General features: G+C 46.0%; 1 protein-coding gene across 3 annotated transcripts in view; it reads right to left on the minus strand.

Annotated features, from left to right (window-relative positions):
* Nucleotides 1–20,528, minus strand: part of Rab6b (RAB6B, member RAS oncogene family) — a 56,435-nt gene that overhangs the window by 15,786 nt on the left and 20,121 nt on the right. For 2 of the 3 annotated variants that reach the window (XM_023560226.2, XM_003476730.5), the window contains exon 2: nt 13,517–13,575. In XM_023560226.2, coding sequence (XP_023415994.1) covers nt 13,517–13,575 — 59 coding nt within the window. Of the gene's footprint in view, nt 1–13,516; nt 13,576–15,105; nt 15,234–20,528 lie in introns of those variants that run through there. The other variant, XM_023560227.2, reaches the window with a different exon arrangement.

Consider the following 20,528-nt stretch of genomic DNA (forward strand, 5'->3'; position numbering starts at 1 on the left):
TAACACAGCCTATTTATACTTACCTAATGACAAAGACCCATGGGGAATTGTATTTCTCAAAGGTCAGCACCTGGATGGTGATGGAGCTGCTACTAATGATGACTGTAACAATGACAACCCTGTTTCACTTCGGCCTCCACGGGGGACAGAGAAGCCACCGGATGGCAAGAAATTATGCCAGTGGGTCACAGCCCAGCAAGGCTCAGTCCAGCAGCCTCCATAATCACAGACACCGTTTACTGCACACTCACGTATCACATCCCTGTCTCATCTTATTGCACAGGCTGACTGCAGAGGCGGCAATAAGGAAACCAAGCTTCTGATTTCTCCAGCTCCCTTGTACCTGCTGCCCACTTCCAAGCTTCTACATTAGCATTAGAGCAGCCTCTGCTTCCTTTACTGTCCCCTCTCTGAGATCTGTCCTGGCAGCCTTCCCTGCCCATCAAGGCCACGGAGCCACTTCAGACTGCCCATAGCAGAGTAGACTGTACTGAAGGACAGGCGCCACCTCTGTACGTGTGATACAGCATCAGCTCTGCCTGATAGAGTATTCAATTTTGTTTTCAATAATGGCGGAACTGCTTGTATTTTAATTTATGAAAAGTACCATAACAAGCACTGAAGAGTGACCCAAAGCAGGAAGCTGATGGAGGACCTGCTATCTCTGAAGGGAGAGAACCACACAGATTCTACATGTGCATGGTTTTTCCCCTGGAGGGTCTGCCGAATCCCGCCAAGTTAAGTGTGTACTTAGTAGACACCTGAGGCTTTCCCCTGGGGCTGCAGAAGGGCTGCCTTTGGAAGGAATGAGGTCATAGAACACAGATTTGTCCTTGTTCTGCTTGATGTTAGTAACAATATTCCATTCTGAACTCCCAAGTCACTTCACATACTTTTTCTCATGCTGTTCCCTCCCCTAGAATGCTCTTCCACATGGTTAATATTTATTAGGAATCTGAGGTTCAGCTCCTCCTCAATCACATTCTGAACCCTCAGATCAGTCCTAGGGTCCCTTATTTAATGCCTCCTCTCCTAAACTGGAAAGATTTCATACTGGTCAGTCTCGGCCACTGGCCTGCGACTCAGTGACCCTCAATGTTTCACCCTGTGGATCACGCACACCAAGCTGTCACTGCCCTTGCCCAGAGAGCACGCTGTATCCGGATCCCTGTGGTCAGAATGTGGTGGTCACTGGCCAAAACAGCTCCGCAGAGCCCATTTCACAGGCAGTCCATTTGCCTCTCAGTGGGAAAAAGTCAGCTCTCAAACAACAGAATACAATCAAGAACTTTTAATAAGGGCTTGGTTGAATCTTGATTATCACACTATTTCTAGCGCCCCAGCATCATCTGTTTTTCCAGACCTGAGACACAGTAGCGGGTCCCACGCTTCTGCCAGCTGGAGTCCCCCTCTCCAGAAAGGTCAGCTCTGCAGGAAGAAGCTGGTGTTCCTCACAGCTCCTGTGCGGTGGACAATGAAGTCATGGGTGCTCACTCACTAACCCCTGAGAGCCTTCTGTGTGCTGGAATAAGCCCTGGTCCCTTCTCACAAGTCACTTCCAGCCCTGGGGAGAAACTGTAACACAGAACTGCTGCCACTGGAACATGAAGAGGGCCAGAGTCCTAGGACGCCCTCTAGGGTCTGGCAGAGGGAGACACTGCCGTTGGCTGATCACTGGAAGAAAGATGGGACCAACATACAGGTCTCTAAATGCAGCTACCGGTGACAAAGATGAGGTTGGGGAGCAGCCTAACCAACCCAGATGGCGGGAGCAGGGAAACTCTGACTTCTGCAATGGCAGAGCCTCGCTTTCAGATTATGATTATAACCTGAGGAAAACATAACAAACAACTCTCTGAGAGCGCTGGAAAATGCCCCATGCGACACTCAAAAGAAGGGACCAGCTCAAGGTGAACTTCCTACTTGTACGACTTCTCCCTAGACTCTTGTCCAGGTAAGGGGTGGCTAAAGGTTGGAAGGAAACCCAGCCTTACTGGCTGAGGAGTTAGAAGAAGAATTACAAAACTACCAGAGCTGCCAGAGGGATAAGACATCTTGGACACGAGAAAGTCCCAGAGAAAGGACCCCAAGGTCTACAAACAAATGCTGCCCAGTTTTCTTGACTGTCCCAAGCAGACCCTAAGCAACTTACCTAACACAAAACAAAATAAAACAGAAACAAACAAAAGGCATTTGAATAGAACTTTTAGTTGCTCCTTACCTTGGGGGAAAAAACTGAGAATTGAGATCCAGATAATTTAGCTGCCAGCTAAAACAACCAATAAGTATTTGCCAAAGAAAACTGTTACTGTTATATCTAAATGACCTCCCAAAGCCTCATGTGCTCATGTGGGAGGTGACCAGATCATGGGGGCACTAAATGTCTCCCAGAGGATGGATCCTAGTTGGAAGAGGTGGGTCACTGGGGATGTGATCCTCCCTGGGTACTCCCTTCCCTCTCTGTTTCCTGTTCACCATTAGATAAGCAAGTTTTCTCTACCAGAACTGACTACCACACCATCCTGCCCAATCATGGACTAAAAATGTGAGCCCAAATTAAGTTGCATGTGTTGGGTATTGTGTTCCAGTAACGAGAAAGTGACCTAAGACACAAACAGAACCCACAGACTTTACCACAATGTGTAAGATATGATGAAAAACTAACATATGAAGTGTGAGGAAAATGTAAGCAATCTTCAACAAAAAAATAAATAAATACAATGCCCTGAGATGGCCCAGATGTTAAAAGTAACAGAAAAATTTAAAATAGTTAATATTATGCTCAAATATATAAAGAAAATCATAACCACAATAAAGACACAGACTTAAAAAATCTCAGCAAAGAAAAGAGAAACTATAAAGAAAAACCAAGTACAAATTTAGAATTAAGACATATAGTATTTGAATTTTTAAAAAATTACTGCTGGATTAGGCAGTAAATTGGATAGAATACAAACAACAGCTAGAGATCTTGAAAACAGATCAATATGAATTATCTAAAAAGCATAAATAGAAAAAATTGAAAAATTCATAAACAGAACCTCAATAACTCAATAACAGAACCTCAATACCAAACAGCTCACTGAAGTCCAGGAAGAGGAGCAGATGGAGAACACAACAAAAGAGAAGACGACGCCTCCTAAATTCACAGATATACTTAGATTTAAGAAACTCTCAGCAAACTTCAAGAAGGATGTTTTAAAACAGCCCCACATCAGAGTCAAATTGCTGAAACCAAAGATAAAATCTGGAAAGCAGGCAGAAAAAAATGATATGTGATACACAAAGAAATGATTACTGGGATGATGGCTGACAAAAAAAGAGACCAAAAACCTGGACTGCCATCATGAAAATGCGGAGAACTAACAAATCAAGTGGATTCAAAACTCTAAATTCAACAAAAACAGTCTTCCAAAGTGTAAGCAAAATAAAAACAAATAAAAACATAAATAAAAAGAGTATCTGTGGTCTGAAGAACTTCATTACAAGAAATGTTCATTATAAGTTGTTCAGGCAGAAGAGAAAACAGAGTAATGGAAATCAGCATACTCTGCAAGAATTACTAGCTTCAGAAGTGGTAAACAGATGATAAAGCAGAGGACTGTGTTTTAGGGGGAAGCGTGAAGCTAAAGCAAAAATGGAATGTGTGGGAGCTTGGGGAGAGGACAAGATGGGGCCAGGGAACTGGAGACATTCAGGGTTCTGAGGTACTTCCCTGTACCTGGAGGATCAAAAGATAATTTTAGTTGTAGGATGGCAACTGCCACAAAAGCAAGAGGGACAAATAGCAAACAAATGAAAAGACCTAGAAGCTAGACAAAGGGACAGGAGAAGAAAAGAGTAGGCTGGGGAGAAAGGGGTACACATGAATGCTATCTAGGAGGACATGGGGGTGTTGAGATGTAGAGAGGCTGAGTGACAGAGACAGACACCCTTCACAAGGGGGCAAGGCTGCAGGACTGGGAGCACACCTCACCCCCTACTGAGCAAAAATGAACCAGAGCTACTAGTGAGGGAAGTGACTGTCCCAGGGACTCTAGCAAGTCATCAAGGTTACAGGGACAATCTTGCATCTTCTCTGACACTAACTCATGGGTTTTGGTGAGGAAATAAAAGATGACTCTTGTGTGCTGGCTCCTTTGGAGCATGTCTCAGGGCAGCCTCGGAGACAGTGGTGGCAAACCTACAGCAAGTGTGCCACGGCTAGCTGTTTGTTAACACTGAAAGCTGAGGAGGCTGCTATCATCGCGTCTAGGGGATGGTTCTAGGTGCTGCTTCTCTGGAAGCATCTGCAACCACACCACAAAAACTAGTGAAAAACAACTGTACTTCACTATCATTTGTGCCACCTAAGTGGAGAGCCATAACTCGAGGTCCACACTGACAGGCATGCTCTTTCTTATACAGCATGATCATGGTCCAGGAGTGGCCTCAGGAGGGAGCTAGGCTGACTGCTGCAATTCAAGATCGGTTAACATCAAAGCAGACTGTGTTCCTGAGGTTCCTGGGAGTTACAGAACACCAAAAGCTGTGTCTACCATCATTCTGCCGAGTCTTCCAAATCAGACCACATCCACAGGGGTCGCAGGCCTCAGCTGCTTGTCTACACTCCACACAGCAGTTTCAGTAGGGAGTGACCCATCACTTTAAAGGCCTGTAAAAGACTATCACAATTGCCAGGTAATTAGTCTGCTATGTTAGTTACACTGTCATTGGACACCCAACCTGCCAAAGTATTTCATGCACCTCCTTGTAGGCCGGCTCAAGAAACCCCATTCACTATAAACCTGCCCCTGCCTTACTGTATAAACTTGTTCAAGTGGTGGCAACATCTGGTATACCATGCAAACCCGTAGAACTTACTGTAACTGGTATGTGGGAATAAGTATAGTTTCCATTCCCTACAGCTACCAGGAAACTCAGAACTAAACGCCAAGCTCCACGCATTAGTTCTGCTATCGCTGTCTCTCCTGCCCTCCATTTTTTTGTGGCACTAGTTTTTTTCCTCTGCATTTGCAGTATGGTCACATCTACAGCTCTTGAAGTCCACTTTGGAGGAATAAGACAACATTAGGAAGAAAGCAGAACTAGCTACCCAGCAAGGCCACTCTCTCCCGCATAAGGGCCCAACAACTTTGATGATTCCCTATGACCTGCCATAGGGGCCACTCCCGCTCACAGGTCAGTATAGATCACACAGTTGTGTGCGTACTGGTGGAAATGTGAGAACAGGTTTGTGTGAGCAGATACTGTACGTGGACTAGTGGACACACACCAGTTCATATTTTATTTGCATGGAGAATTTGTGCGGTATCAGACTGAAGGAAGATCACTTCTATTTTGAAGGTAAAGCCTAGACCTATGGTATGTACATGGCCCCAACAATACCAAAATGTGGAGGTGATCAGGACCCTTCACAGGTCCTTAGGGAAGGAGTGTATATCTGCCAGCAAATCCAGGTAGTTTGTCAGCTTCTCCCAGGAAGAGCACGGCTAACCCCAGAGGAGCTGCCATGCGGTGAGGGGAGTGCCCCGCCCTCATGGAACTGGTCATGTGCCCAGCAGATCCGGTCCGTTTTTAGTGACCTCTGTCAGGGCTTTAGCAGGACCTCAGTGCTCTGGTGGGACTGGAAGTGACCTGGAAAAATAGCTTGCTTAGACTCCCTGGTCCCATTTCCTCCCCTCTCAAACAGCTTCCTTTAAGGACTGTCGGACCAAATGATTTAGACTAAATGGAGGCATCCTGTCATATGCTGCATACTCAAACATGAGTTGTTTTAGTGACCAGATGTCCCAGGGAATTCCAAGCAAAGCTGAAGAACTCAGCTCATGGAGACTGTCCAACAATGTTTCTCAGTCTGGTCATACGAAATATAGCACTAGGGGATGATATTCAAGACAAAGCTGTGAGCCAGAATTTCTGGGCAAGTCTTCGTACTCCAGCCTCTGTATTAGGGACCTGCTTATAAAACACACTGCCTACAGAAGCCTCTCACAAGACCTCCAACTGGAGAAACAGGATCAATGTTTCCTAATCTTCTTTGCCCTACGAACCTTGGTACCAGTAATCTCTATCAAGATTCCAATAAACTAGTGTTCCCAGAGCTCCAGCTAAGGCTGACCCCCAAAGACACGGGCCCTAAAAGAAACTACACTCCTCTTCTAGCTTCTATGGGGTCTTGATCAAGGCAGCCATTCTTTGTGTTTCACTTTATCTCATGAAGTACAATGATGCAAATTATTTTTCGTTGGTAACTAGTACACAGCGATTTAAAAAAAAAAAACAGGATGTGAACACCACAAGAATGGCAGGCTTACTTTTGGGGATCCTCACGACCTGCCCCCACCCCTGGCAGCACCGCCTGCACCACATGCTGTCTTGCAGAGGAAGCCAGGCTGCACTCTTCTGTGACTAGCCTGCCTCAAACCTGGCGACGCCTTTAGTAGCTGTGAGTTACAAACAGCGCTGCCTTGGAAAACAGCCGCTTTTTATTTTACACAAAATGTGAGAAATCCTAACAAGCATAGATTTCATTGCCACATCTTCATTTAAGCTTCTTCCAAACATGGTATTAAACTGCACCAACAGACGTTCAAACACACTGCATGGAACGCCCGTACACTTCATGTCTCCCTCTGCACACAACTTACATTGGCCTAACTGATACCCAAGCAGGAAGAGGTTCCCTAAAGCACTTGTTGAACTTTTCTTGGCTGTGTGCACTTATTATGAAATACAATTTTGCAACCACATTTCAGAAGATACCGTAATAAAGTATGCAGTTGAAATTTGCAATGGTAATTTGCATAAATCGACTCAAGATTCCCTTCTCAGGAAGAGAAATAATGAAAAGGCATGTTATGTGCATCTTCTTTTAGCCTTAGCCAGGCCTGGGCCCAGTGCTTGGGAAGCATCCATAAGTGGCAGAAAGCAGCTGGGCATGATAAGCCCTGCACAATGAAGCTGCTGTTTGGGCTCTGCATCACCAAGCATTAGATGAAAGTATCAGGGCAAAGTCATGTAAATTAGCATGTAAATGAATCTGGCAAAACTTAAGGATTCAGACTGGCAAGTGTAAGTGGGTGCTTTATGGGGAGAAGCTGGCTGCCTCTGGAAAGCACGTGGGTTAGCTCTGTCGCTGCCAAAAGCTCAAAATATGCTCTGGGGGAAGGGACGCTGGCTCCTAGGGCCACAGCACAGGTACCTGGTTTTCAAAGTCTGTACATTCTTGGTGGTCACTTTTCTCCTGATGGGAAGTGGCCACCCAATTTATGTACTGATTGCTCTTTATTTTCCTGACCATGGTCTGAAACATCAACCAAACAATACGTACATTCAACCTTTAAACAAAGGGTTACTCATATCAAAATCAGTCAGTCCCTTCACAAACCACACACATGCCCAGCAGCATATGGCCTCCAGCTCCTTAAGAGGCCTCCTGATGGGGGACAAAGGGGTCCATGTGTACAGTCCCTCCTGTCTGCACTTGTGGCAAAGATGCTTTAGATTAGTGTGGTGAACCCGGTACATGCCATGGCAGGCTGTCTGTAGTCACTGAAAGCTCTAAAAGGTTCACCATTGTTGCTCTAGCTGGTGGACTCTGCAGAACTTACCTGTGTGTGAATTAGGAAGGATTATTAACACTCAGGGTAGAGGTCTGTATTGTGCTAACATTTAACTCATTAAATGTATCAGGAGCTACTGGTGGGTTCAGCCAGTACTCAAGGGCAATCGCCTATGCCCTGCTCGGCTTTAGAGACTGTAAATGCTAAATTGGGCTTTTCTACCCTCTCTAGAGGACAACGGCGCGCAAGTGACCTGGACAATAAGACAAATGCAGCAGTCTGCCAGAGGAGAGATCCAGGGAAACTGCTACTTTCTTTTTCTGCCTTGTCTGAAGCCACAGCAGCAGCCAGCCTGCAGGACTATGAGAGCACACGCCAAGGGGCGGAGCAGAGTAAGACAGCAGTGCTGTGCAGCAGGGCAACCGGAAGTCCTGCCATGACTTCTTGCCAAAACTCATCTTCATGTGAGTCATTGGTAATCTTTTCCTAACTCTCTGTACTGACAAAAGGGCGGGAAAGAAGGCCAGAAGAAAAGAAGGAGGGAAAGAAAAGATGCCAGAGCATGGGCAAGTCTGCTTGGCTGCAGAACAATCCAGGTAACTGCCCAGAGGGAGCACCTGGATGGTCAGTGGTGCCCCAGTGCATCTCTGAGAATAGGGATGTTATGCTTGGGCCCTTAAATGTGAGGAAAGCTTGGTCCCAACTAATGGTGGTACAGGTAGGTGGTAGAAACCAGGAGGAGGGATAGTTGGATGAAGTATGACCCTGGGGATGTGCCTCTGATGGGTACATTCTGTTCTCAGACTCTGACCCTTGCCCTCTCCTGCTTCCTGGCCACCATGAGAGGAGCAGCTTTGCTCTGCTGTGCCCTTCTACCATCCTCTGCCTTGCCACAGCCTAATAGCAACAGAGCTGGCTGACCATGGGCTAAAACCTCTCAAATCATGAGCCAAAATAAATTTTTCCTCATTAAAGTTGGCTATTATATTACGTCAGCTATTATATTACAGTGATGCCTATACAAGGTAAGTGACGGCAATATTATATTACAGCGATGGCTAATGCAGGGGTCATCTTGCCACACTGATTGGCATTTAAATTTCATATAAGACTTTTCACCTTCACATTTTGACCCTGGCAAAGATGGAACTCTGCTTCATTAACACAAAGAGCCTATCATGTTGCTAGTGTTAACCAAGGCTGCAGTTTGGTGGTCTTCAGCAGTGTAGGGGTCAAGCTCACCCAGTAAGTTGCAAAACATTGCCACAATGCAGAGACACGGATGGCTAGGACACCCAGTCTCCCCAAGGACAAGGCTGGCAAGCTATTGTCAGTCTCACTTCAGCATTATCAAATTAATTTGCTGTAGTATTTCCATTGTTTTTGTTTTGGCTTTTCTATAATGCACTTTTATATTACCCATGTTGACAGCAGTGATTTCCTTCCAGGGTAGGCCCACTCTGAGTAACACATCCTGTTCTCGGGGGACAAAAGATCTGTAAGGAGCCAGGTCCTGGGCAGGTTCAGTGACGAATGGCAGGAGGTAAAGCCCTGCAGCTGCCCAGGGTGATGACCTGCGGTGGTCACAGCGCTCACATCACAGCTGTCATCCAAATATCTGCTTGCCCACTCCTCGCTTCTACGTCAGTGCCTGAAGCCTGGTAAATGTGGTAGGATAATCATGCACTAGAGGTAGGGTCCTCTGAGTATGTGCAGTTCCAGACAAGGTGGGGAAGGATCAATGGCTGCTCTAGAATTCAGAAAGACTTCTGAGAGAGGAGAGTGCAGAGTTTGTGGACATGGAGGATTTTAAGAAGCTGCACTGGAGGAAAGAATGAGTCCATGCGAAAGAAGCATTCAAGAAAAGCCAAGGTGTCAGGTTCCGGCATTGTGTGTGTGTGTGTGTGCTTGGGTGTATGGCTGCAGTGTGTGTCTGCTTTGAAGAGGAGGTGCAGTTTGTCAGACGGGCAGCCAATGTGTGCCCAGGGTAGGGAGGGGACTCTGTGTCCACAGTAGGAAGTGCCTGACAGGAAGACGCAGGAGACAGAATAAGCCTCTTCCTGTTCGAACACTGGGGGGGCACCAGAGGGACAACTCCCCTCCAGGGCACAGAGGTACTGCATCTAGGGCCAATAAGAAAAACCCCAGGTTGTAGGGTAGCTGTGTGTGTGTGTGTGTCCCTGTCAGTCTGTCAGTCTGTCTGCTGTACTTAGACTATGAGAAGACAGAAGCAGAGGCAGAGTCTCCTAGTACTTTCAGAAAGACCTGCTTCCTTGATTTTCGACTCTGGCCTCCAGAAATGTAAGACAGTAAGTTTCTATTGTCTTAAACCACCTAGTTTGCAGTCATTATTACGACAGTCCCAAAAGGTGAGAACAGAAAGCTGTAGGGCAGAACAAACACAAAGGGTAGACCAAAGGGTAAGGCCAAAACCTCTTAGGAGCCCATAGGCCTGCAGGAGAGGTCCTATGGAGACAGCCAATTTGGTGCCTCTCCAAAGGCTCTGTGGAACGGGGAGAGATGTGGCTAGGAAAACCTCACGGTCCTCTAGACAAGCAGCCCGCCCAGGAAGCATGTTCTCCTGAGAGCAGCTGGCAAGCTCTGCAGGCCAGGGCCCTCCGCCAGGGCAGCCAAGTAGGCCGTGGTTTCCTAACTGCCATGGTATGAAATTCAGGGATAGGCCAGTGGCTCCTGGTCTTGATGTTCATCTTGATCACCTCTGTGCTGGCCTGTGACTCTCCCAGTCATTCTTGAAATGGGTAATGGTAACATGCAGTAAGAAAACAGCCGTGAAAGGCCCCAGAAGAGCGCTGCTGCCCTCCGAATACCCCAGCAGCCACCCGCAGAGGCCTGACCCCTGGTATTCACCTCCACTGCAGGATGTGCACAGCTGGCAGGAGAGGGAAAGGCAGCTGGCTCCAGCGCACAGAGAGGGCCACGCCCCATTACAGAGCAGGCGGGGAAGCTTTTCCTACAATAAACTTTGAAACTAATTTCCTCGCTGGGCCTTTACCTAAGAGAATCACACAGACATGGATCTCAGTTGACTGAGACTCTTCACTTTTCACTTTTCCAAGCAAGTGAATTTAGATGGGGTGATAGGTAGGGTGGCGACAGGCCACAATACATGTGTCAAGAGAAGAGCAAAGGGGTGGGCAGGAGGAGACAAGTGTCAGGCAAAATGAAGAAGACCTGCTCCCCCGAGGCACCCAGGCCAGCAAGATGGCATCTCACTGGGGCCTGCCAAGTGGACAGAACCTCACGAGAGGATCTCAGCACCACATACCCAGGGCCTCACAAGAGCCCCTAGGGGCTGCATGCATGTCTAGTACAAGGGGCTTCAGTAACTGTCACTCAGGATGAGTCTCAGTCCTCTACAGCTGCCTTACTAAGGGCAGGCCTCTCTTTCCCACTCTGCAAACAGCATAAGTTCCAGATCAACATCTGTTGTCCTGGGGTAGGACGGTGAGAACCGGAGACTCATGGAAAGGAAGAAGGGAGGGAACACTCCGTCCTGGAAACTGTTGGAAGGCAGGCAGGGCCGGCTCTGCTGGATTGTACCAGCTGATCAATGACAGTATTTAGAGTGGGGTGGCAGTGTGGTCACTGTGAAGGAGGACAACCTGGGAGGAGGTAAAAGTTCATCCCCTAAAACCCTTGGGGATCTTGTTGACTTCCCATCACCTTCCATCACCATGCTAAGAAAGACAAACAAAATATCATGTTCCCTTCTCCATCTCCAGAGCACACACTGAATAGAATCTGTGTGTGCACAGAAGTGGAGTCTAGCTTAGCCTGAGTGCCATTTGAAAGGGTGTCAGGAAAGGACTTCCACCTGCTGCCACCCACAGCCCCATACACACCCACGTGCAGAATGTCAGACAATCCTGTGGTGGCAGAGAATTTTCTCATGTTCTGCGTGACACTGGGTCTTGGGGTCTCCCAGTCTGAAGGGGTATAATACCCAAGGCAGACAGAGCACCTTTAAACCACTTCTGTACAGTGGGCATCTCTAACACCACCTATGGCCACCTATGGCCACTGGTCCTAGAATTGGCCAAGCCTAGGGAAATTAGCCCTGAGGACAAAGTGCTCTAGGCAGAGTAGGTCAAGGAGGGAAGGCAGAGCTAACATTTGCCCTGGGCTTGGTGACTCAGACGAACTTTCACAGCAAACAAATGCACAGAGGAAAGGACACACCAGCAGGAGCAAGGCATGGGTATGCCAGGGTGTGGCACAGGGAGTAGCAGGCAGGGGGCCAGCAGCGCTACAGGGACAAGTGGACAAAGAGCGTTGACACTGGAGATGAAGTGGGTAAGATTTCAAGGAGTTTTACACACCACTGCCAAGAACACCAACAAGCCAAGGACCTCACTGTTTTCAACGGGATGCCATCAGGAAGCATGATAAGTACCTTAATATACAAAAAAATTAAATAATCAAAATAACATATACAATCTCTCTCAGACATACACAGTACTAAGACTTTAGAGCTGTCACATGGCTTAGAATTTCCCTGATCAGGAGGAGAGGCTTCTGGCAAGCCTGTGGGGCCCAGAGGCCTGGCCTAGAGATCACAATAACATGGGCAAGACCAACACCCTGGAGCCCTGGCGGAGGGCTGTGTGTAGCACTCATGACCCCTCCCCCAGAGCCATCCACGCTCCCCTGCAGTCATTCCTAGCAAGTCTAGGGTAAGCTAGTGCTTCAGACTGCAGCAGGATACATGGAGGGAGATAAACTAGAGGGGAATCTCTGAGGGTATTTAAGGCCAAGACAACTGGTTTCAAGAAGACAGAGAGAATAAAAGGCAGATGCAGAACTGGAACCAAAGTAAGCCCTCCATCCCCTCTCCAGGTATAGCAACAAGGAGGGAACTCTTAGCACCACAGTTCCCAGTAAGTCCATCAGTACTTGTCCTTGAGAACTCAATGACAAGGGAATTTCATGATAAAACACCCACTATATATGGTTCAGGCAAATCAAAGCTCCACACTGAGGAAAACAAGACCTTGGGAAGTCCTGCACCGAGGTATCGTCACTCCTGTTCCCTCCCAGAGCCCTCTAGCTCCACACAAGCTCTGAGATACCACCTTCCCTTTTTTTCCAATTAACATCTCTTAAATGAGTAGCCCACTAGCTTAAAGAAATGCATTATCATTTATCTCATGTTAAGGGAGAAAACAGTATATTTAAAGAATAGTTTAAATGATTTAAGCTTGGTGCCTTTTATGAAAAACCGTAACTGTAAGGGAAATTCATTTCAGTTGCTCACAACTACCATCACCACCACCTTCCCCCACCCCAGTCACCATCAGTGGTGCCAGGCAACCATGCTTAAGAGCTGGGCTTTTGGGTCACATAGAGCCACCTGTGGATGATTCCGGACCAACATTCCAGAGCCAAGCATCACAGAAGTCCCTCTATCCAGCCTCTTTCCCATAGTCAGGGCAGGCTCATCACAGTGTCTCTCGGGAAGGAGTGCTTCAGCAAGGCTTTGCGTGTTGGGGGTGCTTATGTAAAGTCCCACAGAAACATCCCTGAGAAACAAGCTTTCCTCATGCTCCAGGGTCACCTCTTCTATGCTTCACCTTTTTCCTCTTCTAACTGACAAGGCACCCCTCTCAAATAACCAAATATTACAATGAGTTAGGCCTTTCTGTGAGAAGCAGGGGGATCTGGATAGAAATGCAGCCTCTCTCGATTCTTAGAATTTACCTCTGGAAAACGTTTCCTTTCCTTGGTCTGGATTTTCAGATCCTTACAGGGCTGGGGCTAGCATCTAGGTGGAGGAGCTCCTCCAAATCAAAGACACTTCAGGAACCCGGGGCTATCCCACTGTGATCCCTGTTCACTAAGCCTCAGGAGAAGCTGCAGTGGGCTTCTGGTGGTCTCTGTAGGGACAGCCCCTTGGGGTGGGTAGGGCACAGGATGGGCATCTAAGATCTTACCTGGTATGTGTTGTCGAAGCTATCGTACATGAACCTCGTGATCAGAGACGTCTTTCCAACTACAAAACAAGGAAAGAGGTGGTGAGTCATCAAAACAAAAGCCTAATAGCATGGGTCTAAGCACACTGCATTTGGAAAAAAGAGGTAAAAACTAGGGATGCCTAGAAGTGGGAGACTGGCCCCCGAGGGTTCCTGGTATGAAACATCATGTCTCTATGCTGGATGGGTTGCAGGGAACCTCCTGCCAGCCCCAGGGGGCCACAATGGAGGTGCTTCCCTCTGCCCCTCCAATTCCCACTACCTATATGCTGGGCTTCCTCAACCTAGGAGTCCTGACTAACACAAGAGCTATGCATGGAGAATCAAAGCAAGTGGAATACAACAAGGGCACACATGCCTGTGCACTGGGGAACATCCCCTGGCCATGGGTCACGGCACTCATGGAAGCCTGATTTTTCAGTTTCCATCCATTCAGCCTGGGCTTCAGGGAGAAAGGGACTTTTGAAAGAAGCAGAAGCAGGCAGTATGTGTGCCTGTCTGTCCCACTCAGGGCAGGATCTACAGTGACCTAGATCCCACTAGGTTAATACCGAGCATCCCTCATCACCGTGACAACTGTGTTCACCTACATGTCTGCAAACACCCTGCAGGAGGCAATAATGCCTCCAACTGAGAACTGCAGGTATGGCTGAGAGAAACCACAAGCTCTCTTGGGAATCCCACAAATGCTGCCAATTTCCCAAACTGTAGAGCTTGGCTTCTGACCTAGCCCTGTGCAGATTTCCTGGGGCTTGGCAGTGGCAGGAATGCCAACTGCTACATTTCTAACCATCCAGGAAGAGAAGGGTGATAAAGGGACATTTATCACACCAGGCCTTGCACAGAGTATTTTACACTGTCCAGCCATGATTTTGCTATGGTCCTCACAGGCTCAGAAGAGACCCACTGGCTGAGCTGACTCAGAGCCCATTCTGCTCTGAGCTACAGGAGATAGTTAAGCCTGATAGAGAAAGCAAGAGTCCAGGAGTTTTCCTCTTTTGCCTGCTTCTATGTCCCAGCAGGATATCCACAGACTGGTCTGGTGGGTGGCTGGTCCCTGCCTGAGTGGAGCAAGGCAACTCAATGGCACACAAAAAACAACTGGTAAAGAATCATACCAAGGGGCCCCACTGGAACACACAGGGGTTATTATCTCTCAGTGCCCACTGCTTGCCAAGAGAAAACAGTCATACTCTGCCAAGAGTGGCATCTGGTACAGTGTTTGAGCTAAACTCAAAAGACCCCCACTTGATTCAGAATTGGTGAGCTGAGTTCAAATCCTCCTGGGATACTTTCAGCTGTATCACCTTGAGGTGGTCACCATCCATCTGGACCTCAGTTCCTCATTTCCAAATGAGCATAATAGTATCAAAGATGTCAGACAATGGTAGTAAGGATTAAATAATATAATAAAAGTACAAGGCACTTCTGGGAGAACATGGCAGACAGATAGCAGCAGCTTCGGAGGCTCTCTGAAAGACCCAGCTTAGAATTCAGGAATGGTGAGGAGTATGCAAGAGGAGATATGCCCCGCTGACCCAAGAACGTACTGGGCTGAGAGAAACCAACTGGGAATGTAATCCTGGTGCTATAACAGGAACAGAAAAGCCTCATTGTGGAAGCTGGAGCCCGCGCCATTGGAAGCCGCGATTTGGGTTTCCCACCGCTGCTGCTGCTCCGTCTTCATCGGCTCAGCAGGGAGAGAGATGCGCGAAAGCTCTGAGAACGGGAATCGGTGAACGGAGTTGAAAGCAGGACAGGCAGGGAGATGTGCATTGACCTGCAGTGAGTGAGAGAAACTGGGACTCTTCCACGGTCTAGGAGACTACAACAGAGGACATTCTGGGTCCGGGCAGACTTGTGGGAACAGGGCGCTGCAGTGACTTCAGTTACATATCCCCCTCTCAAGTGGGATTGGTGAGCAGTGCCTAGCCTACCTGACGCTGCTGGCTGAGACCCAGTAGGCTAGCACAACCCAGGTCCCAGAGCCTGAAGGTAGACTGACCTGGAGGGGCGGGCCCCGCATAGGCTGCCTGGTCTGCACTTCCTGGTGCGCTGCGGTGGTCGGGAACACCTAGCCAGCACAATTCAATTAGACTGTGGCCGACAGGGAAGGAAGCTGTGCGTCCTATATATGCTTGCATATATAAGGAACAAAGAACAGGGGAAGAAACATCAACAAGAAAGGCTCCTTGGCCCCCAATCCTGAGAAAGAGGCAATAGCAGACTCAGCAGCAATAGATATAAAGCGCTATCTCCAAAGCCTTATAGACAAGTTCAGGAATGAAGTTATTAATGACCTGAAGCTAGACATAAGCAGAATAGTTAGAGAAATGCTAAGCACCACCCAAGAAAAAACAGATGGTGAAATGGAAGAACAGAAAAAGAAGGGAGAATTAATTAATGGAGAAAATAGAGAAAGCATAGAATACGTGAAGCAGGTTCAAAGAAATTACCAGGAAACTAAAAACTCTATCGAAAACTGGCATAACAGCTTGAAAGAAACTAAGGACAGATTATCTGAACTGGAGGGCAGATTTGTAATACGGGAGCATGAAATGAAAAACTTCTTAAAAATAACAAAGAAACAAACAGCAATAATACAAAGACTAGAAGATGATAAGAGGATCTATAACTTTAAAAAAAAGAGGATCTATAACTTAAGAATTAAGAACATAAAAGAAGTAGGGACACAAACAAATGAACCACAAAAGCTACTCACAGAAATAATCCAGGAGAATTTTTCTAATTTAGCTAAAGGTAAAGATACTCAGTTGTATGAAGCATACAGGATCCCAGCCACCTACAACCCAAACAGAGCAACACCCAGGCATATAATTAAAATTTCAGAAATCCAATACAAGAACAGAATATTAAAAGCCATCAGAGACAAGAAACAGATCACTTACAAGGGAACACTCATCAGAATTACAGCAGACTTCTTGGCACAAACCATCAAATCACGAAGAGCGTGGGGGGAAATAATTCAAGCTTTGAAAGATAATAATCTCCAGCCAAGATTGATATATCCTGCACAACTATCCCTGGAAATTGATGGAAAAACAAGGTGTTTCCAGGATAAAGAGGAACTAGGGGAATATGCAACCACCAATTCAACTCTACAGAGAATACTGTAAGATATTCTAAAAAATAAAAATACAAAGAATCCAGAAATAGTGGCAGAGAGGCCACAATGAATGAGCAGAAAACAAAATGAAGAAGACAAACTGACAACTAATGACAGAAAAAGAGCTCAAGAGAAATGAAGCAGAGAAGATTGGATGATAGGAACAGCTATTTTGGAGAAAATGACGTCTTAAGAGGTAATACTAATTTAGTATCATCTTGTTTTGAAGTCTCATCAAGCTTTTGTTCTTCTGTCTCCATAGGTCTAAACAGGTTGTATCTTATTGGATTTTATTATATATGATAGTACAAGCAAAAACTTTTATAGACAAGGAGATTATACAGAAACCACTGTTCATTTTCTGTTAGTTGATTCTAAATACCCTGTAATACTGTCATTCTCTTAAATGGTTTTACATTGTTTTGATATATTTGATGCTACAGTATATGAAGTTATACTCAAAGATTTCAAGGAAAAAGACAATATGGTAACTACTTTTATGTCGGGATTATCTTGTGGTGAAACACTATTTTGCTTAAATGGTTATGTTTTGATCTGCGCTGTTTTGCTGTTATGCCCTCTTTTATCTCAATCTCCATTTTATTTTTTTATTTTTATCCTTTTAATTAAGGGAAAAATAAATAAAAAAATAGCAGGATATATTATAGTAACCCACTTTGACTTTCCATTATCTTGATTTAAAGCCCTGTATTGCTCTCACCATCTTGTTTTGACTGATGTTCCTCTATTCTGCTTTGCTTGATAGTACCAGGTTTGAAAGTTTAGGCAACAGCTGTGAAGATAGTGGGATTCATTATGACACCCATTCTGGTTGACTATTATCTACTTTTGAAGACCTATAATATCTCCAATGTTTTGGTTTTGTTCTTTACTGTTTTGTTCAATTTTATTATAAATGATGATATAGGCAATTCTATTAGAGATAGCGGGAGGCATTATGGTAACCATTGTTGATCACCTTGTATTATGCTTTTACATTATCTATTATGTCCACCCTTTTGATTTGACTGACTCTGTTCTGTTATGTCACATTTGGTTCTACTCTCTTCCAAAAAAGTAATAAGAACTGTGGGAGCAACAAAACCCAAAATGTGTAATTGTCATTGTACAAAAGAGAGGAAAAGAAAGTGCTCTAAACGATATAACTGCATGTATATTTAAGTGTATAAGATAGATAATGATATTACTGAGTTTTGTTGGATCATTGAACAGAACTGTTTGCAGTCACTGTTGGAATGTCCACTTTATAAGCTTTAATTTTGTAACTTGAACAATTATTTCTAAGATGACAATATGTAATCCATTAACTAGTGATTTCCTACTGTTTATTTTTTTCTGTAAATCTGTATAACTTGTACCCTTTCTCTGCTTTTTTTCTTTTTCTCCTTAAATAAAATTAAACACACACATACACACAAAAAGTACAAGGCACACAAGAAATGCTTAAAAGTGGAAGGAGATAGCAAGAATCAAGAGTTTGGTGTTTCCAGATCACCATAATGTTTGAGAAAAAAATACAACCACCACCCCTAGTGTAATGAATACTTAGATCTGTTTTTGTCCCTGATTTCTAGATGGAAGGTTCTAAATGCATGACTTCGAATTTCCTGAATGTCTCCCTAGGGTCACTGAGTAGGGAGGAAAGAGAATTAGTGATATCCCAAAAGCAACTAAAGGAAGTTTATAGAGTCACTGAGAAGCCAGAAGTTCATCAATCTCTTCTACTGCCAAGCTTCCTGAGCTCCTTCCATCACACCTGAGTTGATGTTCATGAGGTCTCTGATGGTGAGCCAGCAGGTATCCTCAGGACAAGGCTGCCAACTGTGTGATTAGAGGGTTGGGAACTCCAGCCAGTTCACCCTCTAGGGAAGCAAAAAGAGCTGGAGATTGACTTCCATCAGATGATCAATACTCCATCAATCATGCTTACAAAACAAAACCCCAGTAAACCTTTTGGATACCAAAGCGTGGGAGAGCTTCCTGGTGGGTGAGCACCCTGATATGCCTGGAGAGTGACAGGCTCTACCGCCAGGAGAAGCACAGGACCTCTGCATTCAGGACCCACCCAGGTCCTTTCTGTGTGTCTCTTTTTTAGCTGGTTCCAATTACAGCTTTTAATAAAACTGTAATCATACAAAAAGGGCTTTCCTGAGTCCTGTGAGTTGTTCTAAATTATTGTATCTCAGAGCTCCTCTTAACCCCTATTTGGTCAGAATTCAGATGTCCTAGGAACCCTACTTGCAACTGGCATGTGAAATGAGGGCAATCTAAGGACTACGCCCTTAGTCTGAGGCTGCCTTTGAGGGGTGAGTGCCAGAACTAAACTGCAAGTTAACAGCTGGTGTCAGAATAACCATAGTTCTGGAAGGACATCTCTAAGATAAGCAGTTAATATTCAAGAGCTCTTGCCATATTTACCTGGAAATAGCCCTTTTTTGCTTCTGAAAGAAGTTAGGCTGTAAAAAGCTTCCAAAGCTTTAACTCTCCCCTTAAATTTCACATGAAGGTGAGAAGCCTGATTCTCATACTTTGAGGATCAGCCTGGAGGCAGTGAGGGCACAGGCAGAGCTGGCAAGGGACCCCCCAGAAGAAAAAGTGAGGTGTGCAACTCTCAGCTAACAAGAGGCAGATTGAATTGAGGTAAGCTAGCATCTGCCTTTCGGAGAAGCAATGGAAGGTTCTGGTCTTCTCAGGACCCCAAAGCCCACTGGTAACTTCTCTAGGTAGTTACCAGCATTGTACACCTCAGATGAAGGGGAGAAAAGAGCAAGGTGAGAAGACAGGCAGGAAGACATCAATCCTGCTTCATAATAGGGTCTTCCCTACTGCCTTTTAGCAGGGAGAAAAGAGAATTTGTGGAATCCCAAAGCCACTAAAGGGGTCACTGAGAACCCAGAAATCCATCAATCTTTCCTAATACTTCTAGCTACACCAGCCATGGGCCATGGATTAGTACTGGCCTGCAGGATTACATCTGGGTAGGAGAAAATCTCAAGAGAACAAGTGGCTAGTTGGGATTATACAAGAGGAACTCTTAGGCATAGGGTCCTAGCCAGTGCCGATATTTTCTGGGCGTGCCCCACAATAACTGTAACAGATGACATGTGAATTCAGTAACTACAGAGCATGTTCTAGGTACATGCCAGAGGCTGTTCCAGACACAGGATTTATATGTCAGCAGCACACAGGAGAGATGTGGTGCCTGGCCATCAGAAGCATACAGCAACCTTGTGCTGGATTGAGCTCTTAGGTCCACCCCTTCTAGCTGCCCTCAATTCAGCCAGGACTCAGGGAACCCCCAGTTTACACCAGTGGAAGTAAGTTGACAGCTACTGGCCCAAGATCAGAGTTGAGAAAGGCTGGAATTACCTATCCTAGACCCTCCTGGGTATCTGTGGATCAGGCTGGGTTTCAGGATTCTGGCAGTCACGCCACCTTAAGTGTCAGTGAGCTCCAGGCAATGGCCCCTGCAGAATCAAGAATTCTTTATCTTGGGACTAGTTGCAAATTGGGGCTTCTCCCCACTTAGGGGTGTTCAACTCTATATAGAAGGTGGGAAACTGGGAACTAAGGCAACCCAGGAACCAGGAACTAGCCAACAAGGCCTCGGGAAGTAAGAGTGAGTAGGTCTGAACAGGTGGAACCCATCACTAACCAAGGCCTAGAGCAGAAGAGGAACTCACTCTTGCACTGCTATACATGGGAATGACTTCATCCTATTCTTTAGGCTTGTTTTCTGGTGCAAGATTCTCCTCTTCAAAGTCACCAGCACTCCTCACACAGCCAGGATAATGTGCTACAGATTCCTGTCTGAACTTGCCTTGG

This window comes from Cavia porcellus, unplaced genomic scaffold (genome assembly GCF_034190915.1).
Source record: "Cavia porcellus strain 051 isolate PalLab524CR breed Dunkin Hartley unplaced genomic scaffold, mCavPor4.1 scaffold_5, whole genome shotgun sequence".
NCBI lineage: Eukaryota > Metazoa > Chordata > Mammalia > Rodentia > Caviidae > Cavia > Cavia porcellus.